Source organism: Cavia porcellus, unplaced genomic scaffold (assembly GCF_034190915.1).
Source record: "Cavia porcellus strain 051 isolate PalLab524CR breed Dunkin Hartley unplaced genomic scaffold, mCavPor4.1 scaffold_27, whole genome shotgun sequence".
Lineage (NCBI taxonomy): Eukaryota > Metazoa > Chordata > Mammalia > Rodentia > Caviidae > Cavia > Cavia porcellus.
In genome coordinates, this window is record NW_026947510.1 from 18,301,289 (window position 1) to 18,319,996 (window position 18,708).

An 18,708-nucleotide genomic window follows, 5' to 3' on the forward strand; every position below is an offset into this window, starting at 1 on the left:
GTAGGGTGGTCATTCCAGCTTTATCTTAAGGCCTGACCTCCAACTGATATGCCTCTGGCCACAGTTGTAATGCGTTTTCATCTTTTCTGTTGACTCACTCAAGGACCTAGCCCTGTCTGACTGCATATAATACTTTTTCCTAACTTAGCTGTCTATAATAGAGGTAGTATCTCGTTGAGGATGATTTAGCTATATCTTGTTTACTTTTAATAACTCCTGGGTTTGCTCCTTTCTTAGAGTTTCTATTGAGGCATAATCTGCACACTCTTGAGTGTCTTGTAACCTAGAATCATGTAAGTATGCCTTTTAATGTGTAACTATTAGACCAGCCCGGTGAGTTTATCTTCCTGGTGTAGTCCTCAGGCGCTACCTCCAGCTGCCTGAAACCATTCTGAGGTCTCAGCATGTCCCAGTGCCTCTTCCCAGCGAGATCTCATCTTCCCTCCCACTGAAACGCACTTAGCAGAAACTCAGTTAGCAGTCTCCCCTGCCGGTTGGTGAACTGATCCTGTAGAGTGGACCCACTGCAATCTCGGTTTCTTTAGCATGAGATAGGGTACTGGGGACTCATCAGAGTGCTGCACAAAGCGGTTATATCGCTGCTAACACAGTTCCTGGCAGTTAAATTGCACATTGCAATTACAGTTGCTTTTTCCTGTTCCAGTGTAGGAATAAATCAGTTAATTGATCTACTCAGGTGCTGACAGACACTCGGGTCATTTGGGGTTCGGAGCCACAGTGGGTGTAGTAGCTGGGAGTGATCCTGTGTGTGTCTTGGGAGGCCCAGGCATTCCTGGGTGCTGCCTGGGCCCCTGCAATAGACCCACGCTTCAGAGTTGGTGTTCGGTGTTAGTGGATTCTGCCACACGGTCACTGCCAGTCCCAGCAGTGGGTGCGAGTGCCAGTTGCTGTGCACCCCAATTAGTTCTGGGGGCTGCCTTGCTTTCATACTGGTCTCCCTGGTGGTTTTATGTGTCTCCTTCACAGTTAGGGTGCTGAGTGCGCTTTCATCCGGCTGTTGTCACGTGACATGTTGCTGCCGTTCACTATTCTTAGGATTAGCCTCTGCCTGGTTGCTGCCGGTCCGGTGGAGTCTCTCATGGCTTCGAGTGTCTCGCCCCATCCTGGACCTTGTCTTCCTACTCGGTGCTTTCTGATGAACCCACCACAGATGTTGTGTGAGGAGCACAAACTCCTGATTGTAGTGAACTGTTTATTCATTTTTACTGGGAACTGGGCTCAGGGCTTTTGTTCTGAGCTGTTGTTTATCCCCAGCCCTTTTCTTTTTTCTTTTATATTTTGAGACAGCCTTGCTAAGTTACTAAGTTGCCCAGGCTGGGTTCATACTTGTGATCCTCTAGCCTCAGCCTTCCAGAGTACTAGGATTGCAGGCATGCACCACCACCCCGGCTGATCTTGACTTTTATGTTAGTACATTTTATGTTCTGTGTAAGAAATCTTTGTCTTCCCTCATGTTATATTTTATTGATGTCATTATATTCTAGATGTTTTACTGCTTGACCTTTAGTGTTTAGATCTTCTGTCCATCTGGAGTTTGTTTCTGGATATAGTATAGAAATCAAAGTTCAGTTTTCAGTGTAAGAAGCACATGCTCTCCCATGGAGCGTCATGCCCTGCCCACAGCCCCAGTTTTATTTTATTTTATTATTGAATTTTTTGGAGACAGGGTCTTGCTTTGTAGTTCAGGCTGGGTTTGAACTCACTATAGTTCAGACTGGCCTCAAATTTGCAATAATCTTTTTGCCTCAGTATCTGAGTGTTGGGATTACAGGCATGCATCACTGTGCCCGACCTCACATTTTAAATTTTCAAACAGTGCACCCCTGGATGCTCTGCCCCAGCTCTGCGAGCCTGGGCAGCACCATCCCTTCCGTGTCTGAGTAGCTCAAGATGAGCCCAGACCAAGAAGTTGGTGTGTAAAATGTATAGGCCTTCTTTGGACATACTTCCATTTCTGTTTGGTGGTTTTTCGTTTGGATTTTGGCATATTACATTTTCCCTCTAGGACCTTTAGAAAACTCGCAGTCCCTGGGTGGGCATGCTGGAGGGGGCTGAGAAACCTGCCCTCCTTGGGGATCTTGGGGCCACTTTCGTAAGAGGCGGCAGGGGTGGGGCCTCCCCCACCCTGAGCACATGTCCAGAGTGTGCCTGTGGTAGGGGCAGAGGCTCCTCGAGGCCGAGCCCATCCTGTCTCACCTCTTTCTGCTCACTCTGTCTGCCACCCTTCCTCGTCTCGTGGGATCTGTGACTCTGTGACTTGGGCCCTGCTGCCTGTGCCCGGAGTGAGCGTCATCTCATAGAATGAGTCTGTCCTGTGTGTGACTTTGGGCATGTCACTGTGCTTCTCCAGGGCTCAGTTCTTCCTGCTGGGGGGAATGTGGCCAGACATCCAGCATCAGAGGTTGGGGAAATCCCAGCTGCTCACCCCAGCCTCAGCTCTTCTCAGATCTGGGTGCCTTGGTGAGGCCTGGTTCTAGGTGGCCTCTGCAGGCGAGGCAGAGTGATGGAGACCAGACATACCAGGGGGTTTATTCCAAAGCTGAGGGATAGTGCCATGGGTGCAGGCTGGCATCTAGCTAGTTATGGCCAGGGCCAAGGTCAGGTGGTCCGCAGGGGTGGCCAGCATGTCCTCTGGGACAGGATCCAGTGGTACCAAGTCTGTGAGGGGTATGCTAGGCACTGGGTGGACAGTCAGTGCCCAAATGAATGGGCAAGGTGACAGGAGAGGCCAGACAGGCAGTGGGGATTGAGAACCAGGTGCTGAGGGTGCAGGGGAGGGGCTGACTGTTGGTCCCAAGAGGATAACCCCAGGGCTGAATGGAGGACTCATTTGGGAGCCCAGCCAGCGGCTCCTGAGGCTTCTCAGCCATCCTGGCCTGTTTCTGGGATCCTAGATGACAGTTAAATTCTGGACTCTGGCTTCTATGTCCACTTCACACACCCCATAAACAGACTAGGGCACCTGGGTGGCTGAGAAAGGCCACTACCTGGGGCCATCAGGAGTCCCCCCACTCCGCAGGGCATCTCTATGCTAGCAGAAGGTATTTTTGTGCTGTTTACTCAGGGCCCTCAACATCCTGTTCAATGGGGCTCAGTGGAGGGAGGCGTCCTCATCTACCAAGTAAAGGTCCCCCCCCCCCCCGCATTCCCTAAGCTGGTATTCTTTAGGGTTCTGACACCAAGCAGAGGGGCCTGGCTGGCGGGTCATGACCCTGGGCAGGATTGTTTGGGAGACCCATTGTTCTGGGATCAAAGGGGTAGAGACAGAATCCCTGCAATTCCGGAACCTTTTTTTATAAGGGAACAGTTTTATAGGCCAGGGCTCTTGAATGGGTGAAACCTGCAGATGATAGAAACAAATGCAGAATACAAGAGGGTAAACAGAGACAAGTCAGTTCCTTCCTCTGTGGCCAGCACTGGGCCCCTTTGCAGGACAATGGCTGTGACAGGGTCCTGGGTCTCCTTCTCAGAATGCTCTATGCTGGCCACACATTCCTCCTGAGGGAGAAACAGACGCTCAGTTATGGGTACTCTGAGGTGGACTCAGTTAATTTAAGAGCATCTAACTCTTTGCAATACCTGCATGAGACTGGATGGCTCACCCTCGGTTACTGCTTTCTGGCGTGGAGACTGTCTCTGGAACCTCTGCCAGCAGAGAGCCAGCAAGCGTGGGGCCTCCTGTGTGTGCCAGGTGTCATCTCTCAGCAGGGTGGGGTTCCAGAGGGTGAAGCGCTGGGCCACAGGTTTCTTACTGTGCTTCAGTGCATTTTAAAAATTTCACAGCATGATATTTATAATGAACTGGGCGTGCAGCTCTGTGGCATTGAGCACCTTCCCAGGGTTGTGAAGCCATCACCACTAGCCAGCTCCACAAACTGAAGCTGTGCCCATCCAGCATGAGCCCCTCCCTCCCCAGCCCCTGGCACCCACATTTCTGGGCCTTCGATACGGCTTCTGCAGGAACCTTCTGTGAGGAGAGTCCTGCAGTGTTGGTGCCTGTATGTCTGGCTGGTTTCCTGAACTGGGTTCTTATTCTCTGACAGTTTTGGTTTTTAGTGTTCAGTTAGTTTTCTAGGCATGTTGTCACCTAGAGAAGCTAATCTCTTGTTTTCCAACTTCACGTGAAAGTACCCTGTGTCCCTGGGACTCGCTGCTTCCTCCAGCGTGTGCCTGTGTGACTTGGATGTGTCATCTGTGTGGGCCTGGTTGCTGGTCCCCGTCCCCTGCTGGCAGGGACTTGGCTGCTTTCCAAGGCAGGGCTGTCATGTCGGCCTGGAGACCTGGGGCATGATCCTCCTGCACCTGCAGATGACATCGCTGCCCGTGGGGATCGAGTCTCCCTCTGTGCTTCAGGAAGGGGACAGTGAGTTGTCCTTAGAGTCCAGCCTTGTGCTCTCCCACTGGAGGAGGTCCAGGTGACCTAGGGGAGGCTGAAAGGCAAAGCAGAGGTCCTTAGGCTTCTGCTGCTCAAGGGACGATAGTCCTGTCGTGCTTTGTCGATGAATTCACTCCTGTGTTCACGCTTACCAAGCCCCTCTTGTTTGCCAGGCTGTGAATCCTTCAGAGGTTATTTGGCCATTTCACAGGTGAGAAAGCAGAGGCTCAGGTGACAGATGACTTCCCAAAACCTGCAACAGTGAGTGGGTCCCTCTGGGCTCCTGTGCTTAGAGGTGACAGTGACACACATGGGTAGAAACTGCCACCTACAGGCAGGCAAGGGGGAGGGCAGGTGAAGATCTGGGACTTGTGGTCACTTCCAGAGGCTGGGCCTTGCTTTCCCCTTCTCACTCATGGGAGGGGGCCTGTCACACAGACCGTGGATATGGTGAGCTGGCAGCAAGAGGCACTGTGTACTCTGTGCCACCTGGACTTCCTGACACTCCCCGTCTGTGCTGCCCTGTGCTATCCTCCAGGACCCAGAGGTGCTGGGGCTCACTCTTGGCACCTGAGACTCTGCTGGGCTGGTGGCTGGGACAAGTGTGTCCCCCAGTAGGGATGTCGTGGAGGGAAAAGAGAGGGAGGAAGCCAGGGAGGCTTCTCTCACCCTCTGTAGTGGAGGTGGGTGTTTGGCTGCTAGCTGGGTCCCATGAACCCATGGGTAAAGGGGTGACAGTGGTGTGTGAGGCCTCTCATTGTCACACTTTGTCCTCTGCTGGCTTCTGAGTGGATCTGCGGAGCCCCTAGGTGACAGAGGGTGTTCAAGGCCAGGCCATGATGGAGGAGGCTCAGTGGTGTGGTGTGGCGAGGTTGGGTGGATGTCAGTTCAGAGACACAGGTTGAAGAATCTTGCTCTGAGGAAACAAGACCCTCCCAAAATACGAACTGCCAGGGAGACAGTGGCAGATGAGGCAGAGTACAGAGTACAGGGAGTGGAGGATTCTCCACTGTGTGGCATGCAAAGGTCCCAGGGGCAGGAACAGAAATAAAGCTTTCAGGGAGTGAATGGTGAGAGTGAGAGAACGGCTGGAGGAAGGAAACAAGGTGGGATGTCTGTGGGGTCACACACATGGGGCTTGTCAGCAAATGGGGACCTGTAGGATCATTCCTGTGCTGTACCGGAGGTGACTGGAGGACAGGAGTGGGAGCAAAGGGCCAGGGGACGGGAACCAAGCAGGGGAGAGTGTGGCCTGGGATGTGCTTTGGAAGTGGCCTTGGAGGGACCTGTGGGTCCTGAGCAGGAGAACCTGGGAGCCCAGCAGCCATCCTGGTGCAGTCCTAGAAAACTGGGGCCTTGGGAGTCCTCATGGGGTCGGTCGGGCTTTGGGGGCCCTGCCTCCCATGTCTTGGATGGTAGCGGGCAACTCCACAGATGGCATCAGAACGAGTCCCCAGTCTTGCTGCTCATGGGTGGCCTTCCTGGCTGAGAAGTCTTAGCCCAACATGAGGGAGGCCAGGGTGGGAAAGACCAGGAGAGAATGGCAGGAAGTCTGCCAAGCAGGAATGAAACCCTGCCGCTGAGCAGGGGTGGGGCAGGAAGAGGTCCCCATTTAGCATACTCAACAGCAGCACCATCTCTCAGGCTGCTGATGGTGAGATGTATCCAGGGAATCTTCAGGAATGGCTGCATCAGGGTACCCATATCACAGGTGTGGGGGTGCTGAGGCCTGGAACAGAAGGGAAGTGGAACACTGAGCCTTGGGACTTGTAATTCCCCACTTCCTGTATAAAACCAGAGACATGACAGACTCACTAGTAACCTTGGACCTGGGCCTGACTCATAGTTGAGCGCCCAGTCCATCTTCAGTAGTCATTGTTGCCTGGCGTGGACATCTACTGTGTGTCATCTGGCCGGGATTCCAGGCCCTGTTGCCACCCTGATCTCTTTAAGGAGGTCCTGAAGGAGGACTGAGGTCTGTGAATGAGAGAGCACTGAGTAGGAGCTCTGAGAATAGAAATAGGCTGTGTTGGTGCTTAGCCCCATCGCCAGAAGTATTCATGCAGAGTGTGACAAGCAGAGAGTCAGTCTGATCCGTGGCATGGCTCTCAGCAGCCACAGGGACTCAAGTCCGGAGTCTGGCAGCAGCAGATGGAAGCAGAGATGCGCCTGGCATCCAAGCCCTGCGTGCCAGGTTGAGGGTGTCAGATAGACAGCATTGGTCCTGGCTCCTGACCCCTTAACTCCAAGGTCTCAGTAGTTCACTCAACAAACACCCAAAGTGGACCCCAGAGCCCCTTCAGGGCCACGCCCCCAGTGACCTCACTTCCTGCCACCAGGCCCCACCATTTCGAGGTCCAAAAGTCTCCCAAGATGCCACTGGCTTGGACATATGGGTGTCTGGGGCACAGTTAATCTCCACGCCATCACACTGGCCCTGCTGTGCTCAGGGTGCACCCTCATTGTAATTCAGAAATCCTGTCATCTAGTTCTGTCTCTGAATCTGATCCACGGCCCTCCATCTCCTTCCTTTTTTTTTTTTTTTTAATGCTTAGAGTTTCAAAGTGTATTTTTTATGCTAGTAGAGAAAAATCTGCCCTCCTTCCCTTCCTTCCTGTCTGTTTTTCTTTCTTTCTGTCTGTCTGTCTTTCTGTCTTAAAGTTTTCTTGGGTAACCTTAAGCATTTCTTCACTTTTTGTGTGGATGTCAGAATCATCTCCACAAGTTTTGTAAGACATGCTGTTGGGCCTGTGATTAGAACTGCTTTGAAGCGTGGTCTTGGAGAACTGACATCTTTTGGGTATTGAGTTTCTTATGCAGCCACATGGTATGTATCTAGAACAAAGCCTACTGTTACACCCATTAGACAATCAAATATTTTTTCTTCACGTAAGTCAGAGGTCTTTATTGTTGATTTATTTCTAAGTTTGTGTATTTTGCAAATAGAATTTTCCTATATGATTGTTTCTGAGACACAAGAAAGCTACTAATTTGAGTATGCTGGTTTTATTTTTGGCTGTTATGTTCATTAGCATTAATTTTAATACTTTTTAAGTAGTTATTTCCTTGGGTCATCTAGGCCTTGCACATGCTAGCCAGGGCTCTGCCACCAGCAATCTGAATTTTAAGACATTCTCTCCCATCTGATCCCTCCCATTGTCTTCTTTTCCATTGTTGAGTTGGGCGTGTCTGTTGCTGATAATGCACCTTCTTTTCTCTGTCTTCCTCTTCCTGTCCTGTCCCCCCCTTTCTCTCTGTGTCCCTCTCTCCTTCCCTCCCTCTTTCGTTCATTCATTTTTACTGGGGAGTGAACTCAGGGCTATCACACTGGCTACATCCCCAGCCCTTTTTTGTTTTTCATTTTGAGATGAGATCTCAGGAAGCTGTCCATTTTGGCCTCAAATTCGTAATCCTCTTCCTCAGCCTCTTGAGTAGCTGACATTATAGGTGTGCTTCAGCCTGCCTGGCTACTGCTGCCCTGCCTCGGTGACTCAGATTAGGTTCTTCAGAAGCAAAGGCAAGGTCTCAGGAGTCGGGGGTGGAAGCTGGAGGGCCTTGGCCCTGGTCTCTGGGAGCTCTGGTTGTTCCTCAAGGCTGAGCCCTTGAGTGTGTGGTGGCTGCGCTGCTCCCAGTAGGTGCAGGGCAGTGGGGCGGTGCCCGGCTGCCACTGAGGGTCAGGATTTGACTTCCGCCCTGGAGTCCCAGGTTGTGGCCTCCTCTGCCTCTGCTGTCTCACAGGCTCCACCAAGGACCTGATCGAGTCTTGCTGCGCGGCTGGGCAGCAGTGGGCCATCGACAACGACGAGTGCACAGAGATGCCTGAGAGTGGTGCGGAGGGTGATGTGTGCAGGTGAGATTTGGGGGAGCCCCTCACCCCTCCTTTCTCCAGCAGCGCCATCTTTTCCAGCCTGCCCATTTCCCCAGATAAGGAGGTAGATTGAGTTCCAAGAGGCCCTGTGATTCCCCCCCAAGCTGCATGGTCAGGGGCACTGTCAGAAACAGACTCCATGCTTTCTAGTGCCCAGCCTGTGTGGCCCTCTTCAGGGAAATTTAATTGGAATTCTAACTCACTTTCCTATTCCTTTCCCCTTTCCACTGATTCAGGGGTACTGAGGGGCGTAAGAGCATACATCATTTGGACCCCTGGAGTTTGGGCTTTGTGGCCCTAGTGTACACTTATATCCCACGTGTGACAGGGAACTCATAACTGAATAACTGGTCACTGAATAACCATCCCTAGGATATGCCCACTTCATACATTGCTGAGCTCTGTGCCCTGTGATCCTGCAGCCCTGGCTTATCAGCTGCCTCTGTCCCTGCCCGAAGGCCTTTCTGGGGCTGGCTTTCCCTATGCCAGTCTGTCCTGGCAGTGGGCAGAGAATGGCTCTGCCTCCCCTCAGCAATCAAGGACCCACAGCTCTGAGTCCTAGGAGACTTAGGCCTGCGTCTCCTTGTTTAAGCCAAGAAACAAACCCCCATGACATACTGAGCTGGCATCTGCTCTGCCAGCCACACTGGCCTACCATGCTGGTGTCCTGGACAGCCCACTCTGCCTGTCCTCTGTGATGTGGGGACCATCATCATGGCAGAGGGCCCACAGCGGGATGGGGCAACTGGGCTGATTCCCATCTTTGCAGGACGGCCCAGAGGCACTGCTGCATTTCCTACCTGAAGGAGAAGAGCTGCGTGGCCGGTGTGCGGGGAGCCAAGGAGGGCGAGGCCTGTGGCACCGAGGACAATGATACCTGCAGTGTGTCCCTGTACAAGGCAAGTGGCCATGACCTCACTGCAGAGTGGGAGGGTCTCCTGGGACACCAGGCCTCCCACCTCCGGGGTCTCAGCACCTGTAAAGAAAACACTGTTGGATGCCTGCTGACCCAGGATGTGGAGGCCACTATCTTGGGCACTGGGATGCAGCAGTGAATATGTGATGACAGGTCTTGGTTTGTGAGTGTCCCTGTCGGGAGGACATGGGAGGAACATCATTACGTGTGCTGTCAGGAGGTGATAGTGCCACAGGTGATAGTGCTACAACAGAAGAGATAAGAGAGGAGGCATAGGTAGTGACACCATATAGGTGCAACTGGATTTCACCTGGTGGCAGCTGCCCATGGGCTCACCAAAAAGGGGACCCTTGTATAAAAGCCTGGAGGAGGTGGAGTGAGGAATGATGTCCGAGATGCTTGCCAGGCAGGATGCTTGCCAGGCAGAAAGCCTGTACGGCATCTGCAGAAGTCAGTACATTTAGCAGGATCCAGGAGTGGCAGAGAGCTTGTGTGGCTGGGTTGGGACCAATGTGGGGAGCTGAAGGAGCTGAGGTCATGCACATGATGTGGCAGGTCTTGTCCATCACTGGCAGGACTGGGCTTGGCCTGAGGTAGAGAGATGAGTGCCAGAGGGAGTTTGGAGGCTGTCATCTGGGTCTTCCTTGGCAGGGTGGGGACCTGTCTTTAAGGGACTGCTTCCCACATGAACAGGGGAGTCAGGATGGGGCAGAGGAAACAGCATGAACTGACAGTGGTAGGCAGTGGATTGTGCCACCAGGCGTGTGAGGAGACAGGCTTTGGGGATGCTGCCACACTGAGGTCTCTGGGCCCAGCAGGGAACTTTGTGGATGGAAGTGGCTTGTGCTGGAGCTCACACTCGCCTTGAGGCATCAGTTTGGTCTGGGAGCTCCACAGAAGCCTGGTTTCCTCTCTCACATAGGGCCTGGAGGTGGACAGGGACAGGGACAAGCTTCTGCCGCCTGTGTTCTGCTTAATGGTCCAGGATGGCTGTGCAGCCTCCAGGCAGAGGAAGGAGAGGGCTGGGAAGAGACTGTGTTCTCCTCAGTTGCTTTTTGTTGTGGTCAAATGCATATGACACAAAGTTGATCCCAGCATCTTGAAGTGTGTCATTCAGGGCCAGTAAGCACATGCACACCATTGTGCAACTGTCACACCGTCCTTGTCTAGACCTTGTCCTTGTCCATTTGTCCATTTTCTCAGACTGAAACTCCGTCCCTGTTCACAAAACTCCCACTCCTCCCCAGACCCTGACAGCCCTCCCCTCATCCCTCTTAATGAATTAGGCCGTTCTGGGGACCTCAAGAAGTGGAGTCACCCACTGTTGTCCTTTTGTGACTGGTTATTGCACTTAGTATAATGTCCTCCAGATTCATTTGTGTTATCACGTATGTCAGAATTCCTTTCCTGTTTTCAGGTGTTTAGGAATTGAACCCAGGACTTTTATACTACACTAAATCCCCAGTCCTTTTTGAAATTTTGAGATATGGTCTTGATAAATTTCCCAGACTGGTCTCAGACTTGTGATTCTTCCAGAGTCCTGGGTTTGCAGGCAAGGGCCATGGCACCCAGATAGAAGAGCCCATTTTTAAGAGCAGAAAGTTGGGGCTGGGGATCTAGCTCAGCGGCATAAGCGCCTGCCTTGCAAGTGTGTGGTCGCGTACCAAAAAAAAAAAAAAAAAATTGTTTTCATTAAGAGCAGAAAGTGCTTGAGCTTAGATTTCATTGGCTCGAACTTGGTTATGTGGCCATCCATCTGCAAGGGAGGCTGGGAAATGTAGTCTATTCTGGGGAGGTCAGGTGTCCACTGAAAACCAAGAAGGAGGACAATAGAGTAAGCGGTGACAGTGAGCTGTCTTTGCAGCAGAGGTTAGCACAGACAGGCTGGGGAGTTTCAGAAGACCTCTAAGAAGGGGCCTGGCTATGACTGGGGAAGAGGGGAAGGAGTCAGAGAAGCCCATGGGTCCCAAAACTGGATAATGGTGACAGGTCTCTGGAAAGGACAGCACTGGGAAGAGGATTTTGACTTTGGGTTTTGTCATTTGGGGTCCACATTTCCTGATGTTAGGAGACGTTGTCCATTGTCGGTGTCGCTCCCGGCCGGCAGGAAGAACACACGACAGGATCTGGCAGTGGCAAGGCGCTTTTATTTTCTCTCCCTTTCACAGTCTGCCCCGGGAATCCTCCCGGCCGAAGCCTCTGTTGGTCCGCTCCCCGCGGCTCCTTCCGTGCTTCTCTTCCGCAGGGTGGAGGCGCTGGCTTATATACCGATACAACCTCCAATCATATCGAAGCAGTTCGGGCGAGCTGATTGGCTAGCGTCACTGGTGACTAGGTAGACTATTCTGCTGAGCAGGCGCTTAATGCAGAGATACAGATCAGGAAGCAGGAAATAGGCGCCATCTCGGCGTGCTCGATGGGAGGGGTAATCTCAGGCTTTGCTCTTTCCTACGGGCCTCGCGACCGTCACTCAGGGTGACCTAGTGGTGCTGTGGCTCCCAACAGTCCATTTTGTGGACAAGCAAAGTGGAGTCCCATTTTTTTTCTTTATGTTAATTACTAGTCTGATCCCAGCTCTCAGCATTAGCTCCTCTGTCTAGAGAATGGAGCTAGAAATCCTTGACTTTTGGGGTGTGGGGAGGACGAGGGACAATGCCAGGAAGAGGTGCCATGTCCATGGTATGGTTTCAGTAGGTGGGAGGTTCCAGGCTGGGAGATCTCAGCCTGGAGTGTAAGCTAGCTATTGCTGCATAACAAAGCGCCCTCAGTATGCCCCTTTCCCCCCAGTTTATGACAAGCGCAGCACATCAGTCTGGTCAGCTGACCGGGACCCTTCTCAGATGATCTCTGTGGTCTAGCTTATATGGCACCATGAGTCATGAGCCATCTGTCTAACTAACCCTGCAGATTACCTTGGGCCTGGTCAGCTAGTAGCCAAGCTGAATTCTAAGAAAGGGGATGAAAGCATGCATGTTGGTCAGCTTTCTGGCACTGGGACAGAACATCTGTCATAAATGACCTATAACTTTCCACCAGACCTCACCTTTCAAAAGTTTGCTGCCCTGCAGTAACTCAAGCTGTCATGACACTGGACTTGCACACCCAGATCCAACTGTGTGTAAGCTGCCATACTGTCACTCTGCCTCTCTGTGTGGGCTGAAATACCATACTGAGAAGACGTGTACACGAGGAGGAGGGAAGAGCTGGGCCTCTGACAGCAGCCAATCTGCCACCATTGCTGAAAGAAATTAAACCTCATTTCTTTTTGGAAGTGTGAGGTGGGGTAGATCTAAGGACCCACATTTCTAGTTTTCTTTTTAATCTTCCTTAGTGGTGTGGAGCCTCCATTTTCAGGGATTCTTCATGGCCCAGATGGCTGTAAAAGCTCCAGCTATCACATCTGTGCTCCAAAAAGGAGGAAGGGGGAGAGCAAAATAGATATACTTCCAAGAAGAATGAGTTCCAGTTAAAAGCTCTCCTGAGAGCTAAGCGTGGTATTCAGTCCTTGTAATCCTAGCACTCTGAGAGGCTGAGGCAGGAAGATTGCAAATTTAAGCTCAACCTGGGCAGTTTAGCAAATTAGCAAAATCCTTTTTCAAAGTAAAAGATAAAAAGGGCTCAGGAGCTCAGTGTGAAGGCCCTAGGTCCAACCCTTGGTGCTGAACAAAACAAAATAAAACCAACTGCTATGCACTCTGCTCTGAATCCAACCTGCGGAATCTCCCTCCAGCCGTGCTGTGACTGCTGTGGCCTGGGGCTCCGTGTGCGGGCCGAGGGCCAGTCCTGTGAGTCCAACCCCAATCTGGGCTACCCCTGCAACCACGTCATGCTTTCCTGCTGTGAGGGTGAGGACCCCCTTATCGTGCCCGAGATCCGCCGGCCTCCAGAGCCTGAAGCTGCGCCGCGCAGAGGTGGGTGTTATCTTTCCTGGGCTGGAGGCTGGGGGCATTTTGGGGATGAGGGGAGCTGTGAATTTTGGGGTTCCAAGCCCAGGCTGGATTCTGCTGCTTTATGGGATGGCTTTAGGTTTGAGCTCTGCTCTAGACAGAGTTCTGTGACCTTGGACTGGACTCTGCCCTGTTGATTTGGAGATGTGGGTCTCTTCTGGTTCTCTATGTGTTACCCACTCCATCCACTGACCACCAGCCACCATCATTATCCCTCTACTTGTTCACTCCCCACCCTCCTGTCCCTGTCCATTTATGCATTGTTATTCCTCCTCGCCATGCACTTACTCATCTACCTACCCATCCACCCTCCCACCCATCCACTCAGCCACCCACCCATCCACACAGCCATCCTACTACCCGCCCAACCAACTACTCACTCACACATCCGTTCACCCATCCATTCACCTGTCTACCCCATTCACGCACTCACTCTTCACCCCTCCACTACTTATGCACCAACTTACCATACACCCATGCACTCACCCATCCATATCTTCACGCATTCACCCATCCACTGATTGACCTTCCATTCACCCCTTCATTAACCCTTCCATTTACCCATCTACCAATCATCCACCACCCATTCACCTATCTGCCTGCATGTTCATCTACTCATCCTTCCATCTATTTTATCCATTCTTTTACCTGTCCTCCATTCATCCTTTTACTCCTTCATTTATCCTGTCATCCATCCATCATCCTCAGCCACTCACCCATACATGTTTCCTCCTGCCCATCTGTCCACCCACCCATCCAGGGGGCTGCTTGAATGCTGATGTCAAGACCAGCTTATGACTAGAAGAGTCTGTTTTGAGGTGGTGTTGGGAGGAAATCCAGCTTCAGGGGATGAGGACATAGCTCAGCAGCACAGTGCCTGCCTGGCAAGTGAAAGGTCCTGAGTTCATTCCTGATACCAAAAAAAAAAAAAAAAAAAAGGTTGAGGAGAAACAGCCTCAGAGATCAAAAGGCAAGTGGGCAGGCAGGGAGCAGGTGAGATGTGTGAAAAACAGTGGCAGGGCCAGTGACAACATGTTCCTTGGAGGAATTGCTGGTCAGCCTGGCTCACAGAGGTGTTGGCAGTGGGGCCAGGCTAGCTGATGAATGTGAGCTTTGAGCTGTGGGGGTATGGCCTGGCCTTGGGGTGGTGGGGGTCCTGGGCCAGATTTGCCTCAGCCCCCTGCAGGCCCGACAAGCTGGAGCTTAATGTAAACACTGTCACATGCACCACGTTCCTCCCTAGCGACTCCATGCAGCTGTTCTGGAAGGGGGCTTGGCTGCCTGTGGATGCTGGAAGCACTGAGACCTCCAGTGGCACAGAGCTTGGAAGGGCTGCAGGCCTTGCCCCTAGTCCTGGCCCTGGCCCTCCCTGCCATGTTTCAGAGCCTTCCAAAGCTGCCCAGCCACCCTCTCTATCTCTCTCCCTGGGCTCTCCACAGTGCTGGGAGCTGGTGCTGCCGAGAGCGGTATATCCAGGGTTCTCATCCCCACCCAGTGGGACCCAGGTTTGGTGAGTAGGGATCCTTTGTGGCTAGGAGACATCTCCCTGATGTCAATGAGGCTGGGGCTCAGAATCTAATTTAGCACTTTAGCACGAGCTTCCTTGGGAACCTGGCTTGGTCCTCTTGCAAGGGACTCAGGTAATGAAGACTTGGACCCAGCTCTCATGGGTTCATTTTTAGTACTGCAAGACTATTAATTCATTTGCCCATCCATCCACTTATCCATCTATCCATCCGCCCATCTGTCCATTCATCAGTCTGTCTGTCTGTGGCCCATTCATCCATCTGGTCATCTACGCACACATACATCCCTGTATTCATTCATCCTTCTGCTCATCTGTCCATCCATCAGTCTGTCCATCCATCATCCATGCATCTATCCATGAAAGCATGCATCCATTTATCCATCTGTCTACTCATCTATCCATCAATCTGTCCATCCAACCATCCATCCAACTGCCCACCATCCATCTATTCATCCCTTTCTTCCTCCCTGCAGCCTTCCATCCATCTATCTTGCGTCTGTCCTCACTATCTGCTGGACCTGCATTGGTGTGTGGGGCTTGTGTGCCAGCCACCTGCTCAGGCCAAGCTGGCTCTGTCCTGAATTCTGCTTCCCATCCTAGTTTCAGAGCCAGAGATGGGGAACCGGGAGGCTCTGTCATTAGGCACAGAGGCTGAGCTGCCCAACAACCTGCCAGGCGATGATCAGGATGAGTGCCTGCTGCTGCCGGGTGAGCTGTGCCAGCACCTGTGCATCAACACTGTGGGCTCCTACCGCTGTGCCTGCTTTCCCGGCTTCTTGCTGCAGGATGACGGCCACACCTGCCGCCCAGGTGAGGAATGGGCAGGGTCGGGGCCTTCTGAGTCAGCGATGGTGTGGTGCCTCACCACCTGCCACTGCTGATGTTGGCACTGGTGGAAGGCAGCCATGGAGCCTCTTGAGGCTGGGCAGAGAGATTCCATCTGGAATCCCACAGTGAGAGGGTCTGCCCAGACCCTCTGTGGCTCTGTGGTGCTGTGGTGTCCAGCCCTGGCACAAGGGGCTGGATTCCTTTTTAGCCTGGGCACTCTTCCTCCTCTTCCTCTCTCCTTTCTGCCTACCTCCCCTTCACCAATCTATGCCTCAGGTAGCTGTGAGATGGCTGTTACCTGATGAGCATCTGCCCCCTGAGCCCAGTTTCCCCTCTGAGGTGTGGGAGGGGCTTCAGTGAAGCCAGCAGCAAGTGCCCAGGATGGTACCTGGGTATGAGAAGGACTGGTGCCCATGAGTACCTGAGATCTGGCGAAGACCCAAACTCCACCTCTGCTCTGTACTTTGCCCTGGCAGCCAGGATTGCGTCGCAGCCAGAGGCTCCACGGGAGTCTGCAACGGGACCTGAGCCAGCCCAGGCAGCCCCCAACACCATCCCGCTGCCTCTGCCACAGCCCAACACCTGCAAAGGTGAGCAGTGGGGACAGTGTCCCCACATGGGGCCCCCAGGTCACTGGATGCACCTGGATTGCTAGGTGCTGGCAAATAGCTCTGGCAAAGGGATGCTTCTGCTTGTGGTTCAGTGGTTGTCTGTGTGCACTGGGTGAGGAGCAGAGAACATTGCTGTTGGGGAGAGATGAGGAAAGCCTGGGGCCTGGGCGTGTGGCCCCCTAGAAAGCCAATTGGCTGCTTTCTGCATCTTCCTGTAAAATTGAGCTAGTGCATTGTTTGGTGAGCGGAAATAGAGACCAGACGCAGTCATGCTTTCCTCATTGTTCTCTTTTTGTCCCATCCCTGTTCCTTCTTTTTTGCCATGCTGGGTACTGAACCAGGGCCTCATCCTGCCTGCTGAGCTGCATCCACCCATTCATCCTGTCTGTCAGTCCATTTATCCATCCAAGCGTCCATCCATCTTTCCTCCCTCCCCTTCTTCCCCTGTGTCTCCCTGCTTTCTGTCTCTTCCTTCATGTCACTAGAGGAATGAATGGGACCTGAATGCTGCGGAGGGGTCACCCAGGAGTCCATGTAGCTGGTGACCCAGGACAGGGGTTCTTGCATCCCCGTTTGTCCGCCTCCCTTCTCCTCTGCCTCAAGATCAGAGCCAGGGTGATGGGAGCCATGTCTGACCCTTGTGTCATCTCCCCTAGACAATGGACCCTGCAGGCAGGTATGCAGTGTCATCAGGGGCTCGGCCGTGTGCTCCTGTTTCCCCGGCTATGCCATCATGGCGGACGGTGTGTCATGTGAAGGTGAGTGCCTTGGGCTACCCTGCTACCTGTGGTGGGGTCTCCGAGTGACAGGTTTGGCTGCATGGCAGAGCCCCTCCAGGATGGCCCCATGCCACCTGCATGCTGGGCCTGGGATCTTCCCATCGACTTGCTCTGCTCTTGAGAACAGTGCTGCTCAGATACGGCTGTGCACCTCATCACTGACCTTCACCCTTCCCCTACGGACTTGAGGGAACAGATCCTCGCTCAGAGGGTCCAGCAGGATGGAGAATTTGTGTTTCTGATAAGTCCTGGGCCACACTTCCACTTGCTGTGTTCTTGTGTCATCCATGTCCATGGTGGGAGTTGGTCTGTGAGCAGCACCCTGTCTGTCCGTGTTCCTGTCCTGGATGGAGAAAGGGAAGCACGGAAGTGACACCTAGCAATGGCCTTTGTCTTGTGTTGGCCTGCTGTGAGGGGCTGGTAAGGAGGCCCTAGCCAGTCTGTGGTACCAAGATGACAGAGGCAGGACGGATCTTGGTGACAGTGAGCTGCCACTGCCATTCACAAAGAGGCCCACATCCCTTTCACCTGGGCCCCACCAAGGTGGTGTGGTGTCCCGAGGTCCTCTGCGAGTCCAGCCCTGTCTCCTGCACAGTGGTGGCTTGTGTTGAGTGACATCTCAGGGACAGCCTGCACAGTCCCCAGCCTCTGCCACCTTGTGACAGACAGGAGGTGGGGCCGAGCATGCTGAGGGTCTAGGTGAAGAGGCTGGTCCTAGGCCAAAAACATGCTGTGAGCCCAGACAGGGCAGCAGACTTGCTCAGGGCGCACAGCACAGTGGCCATTGCAGCCAGGCTGCTCTCACATCTCTGTGCTGCTCGGTTCCCTGTGCTGTATCCCCTGCCATGTCCCAGGGCCCTGAGGACACATCACTCTGGAGTCACCGGCCTTGTGACCTGGCCAGCGTGCCCATCTCTCCATCCTGCCTCCTTCCAGGGCCCTGGCAGGAGGAACTGTGTGCATGGCAGAGGCTGCAGTGGGCTATCTGAAAGTGCGTGCAGCCTGCTTAGCAGGGGAGTCCAGCTCTTCTCCATAGTGTCTAAAATAATCCAGGGACTCCTCAGCCGTGGCCAGTTCAAGCATTTTTACAGCATTTCCAGCTTGTGGGCTTCTCTTGCCCTGTCCCGTTGTGTATGGGCCCCAGCCCTGCAGCACAGCACAGCACCTCCACTGTTCATTCATGCCCTCCCCTGAAGCCTTGAGTGTCCAGTCTTGTGCTATGGGTTCCTTGCTGCCTGTGGCCAAGGGATTGGTACACAGTATGGGAAGGAGGCAGACCTGGTTCTGTGGTGCCGTGTGACCCTAGGCCACCTGCCTGCCCTCTCTGAGTCTCACCTCCATCTGTCATTACTAGGGCTCAGCATTGACATCGTTGGGTTCTACAAACTCAGGCTTGGGTGTTCCCTGCACTTTTTTGGGTCTTGGCTGGCCCTCTGTCACTGGCTGCCACAGGACAGGCCCTGCCCCTCTAATGGCCCCTCTGTTTTTCCTTCCGTGGCTGCCACTAGACCAAGACGAGTGCCTGCTGGGCACTCACGATTGTAGCCGGCGCCAGTTCTGTGTGAACACCTTGGGATCCTTCTCCTGTGTCAACCACACAGTGCTCTGCGCCGAGGGCTATATCCTCAACGCGCACAGGAAGTGCGTGGGTAAGCGAGGACCCCACCTGTGCCCACCCCATCTCGCTCTGCGCCACGCCCAGCCTGCCACAAAGGTCACATGCTAAAGGCCTGTCCTTTGCATGTGAGTCCTCACACAGCTGGCCCCGTGCTCCGTGTCACACCCCCGTGTCCTGGTGTCTTGTCCCGCTTGTCCTCTGGGAGGCTGCTTTTCCC

The 18,708-nt window shown here is 53.3% G+C and overlaps 1 protein-coding gene across 2 annotated transcripts in view; it reads left to right on the plus strand.

Annotated features, from left to right (window-relative positions):
- The window catches only part of Fbln2 (fibulin 2), a 70,110-nt gene that overhangs the window by 37,597 nt on the left and 13,805 nt on the right, over nt 1–18,708 (plus strand). The window contains exons 3-9 of one of the 2 annotated variants that reach the window (XM_063237957.1): nt 8,135–8,246; nt 9,034–9,163; nt 12,911–13,091; nt 15,256–15,465; nt 15,960–16,073; nt 16,751–16,852; nt 18,382–18,522. In XM_063237957.1, coding sequence (XP_063094027.1) covers nt 8,135–8,246; nt 9,034–9,163; nt 12,911–13,091; nt 15,256–15,465; nt 15,960–16,073; nt 16,751–16,852; nt 18,382–18,522 — 990 coding nt within the window. The remainder of the gene's footprint in view (nt 1–8,134; nt 8,247–9,033; nt 9,164–12,910; nt 13,092–15,255; nt 15,466–15,959; nt 16,074–16,750; nt 16,853–18,381; nt 18,523–18,708) is intronic. The other variant, XM_063237956.1, reaches the window with a different exon arrangement.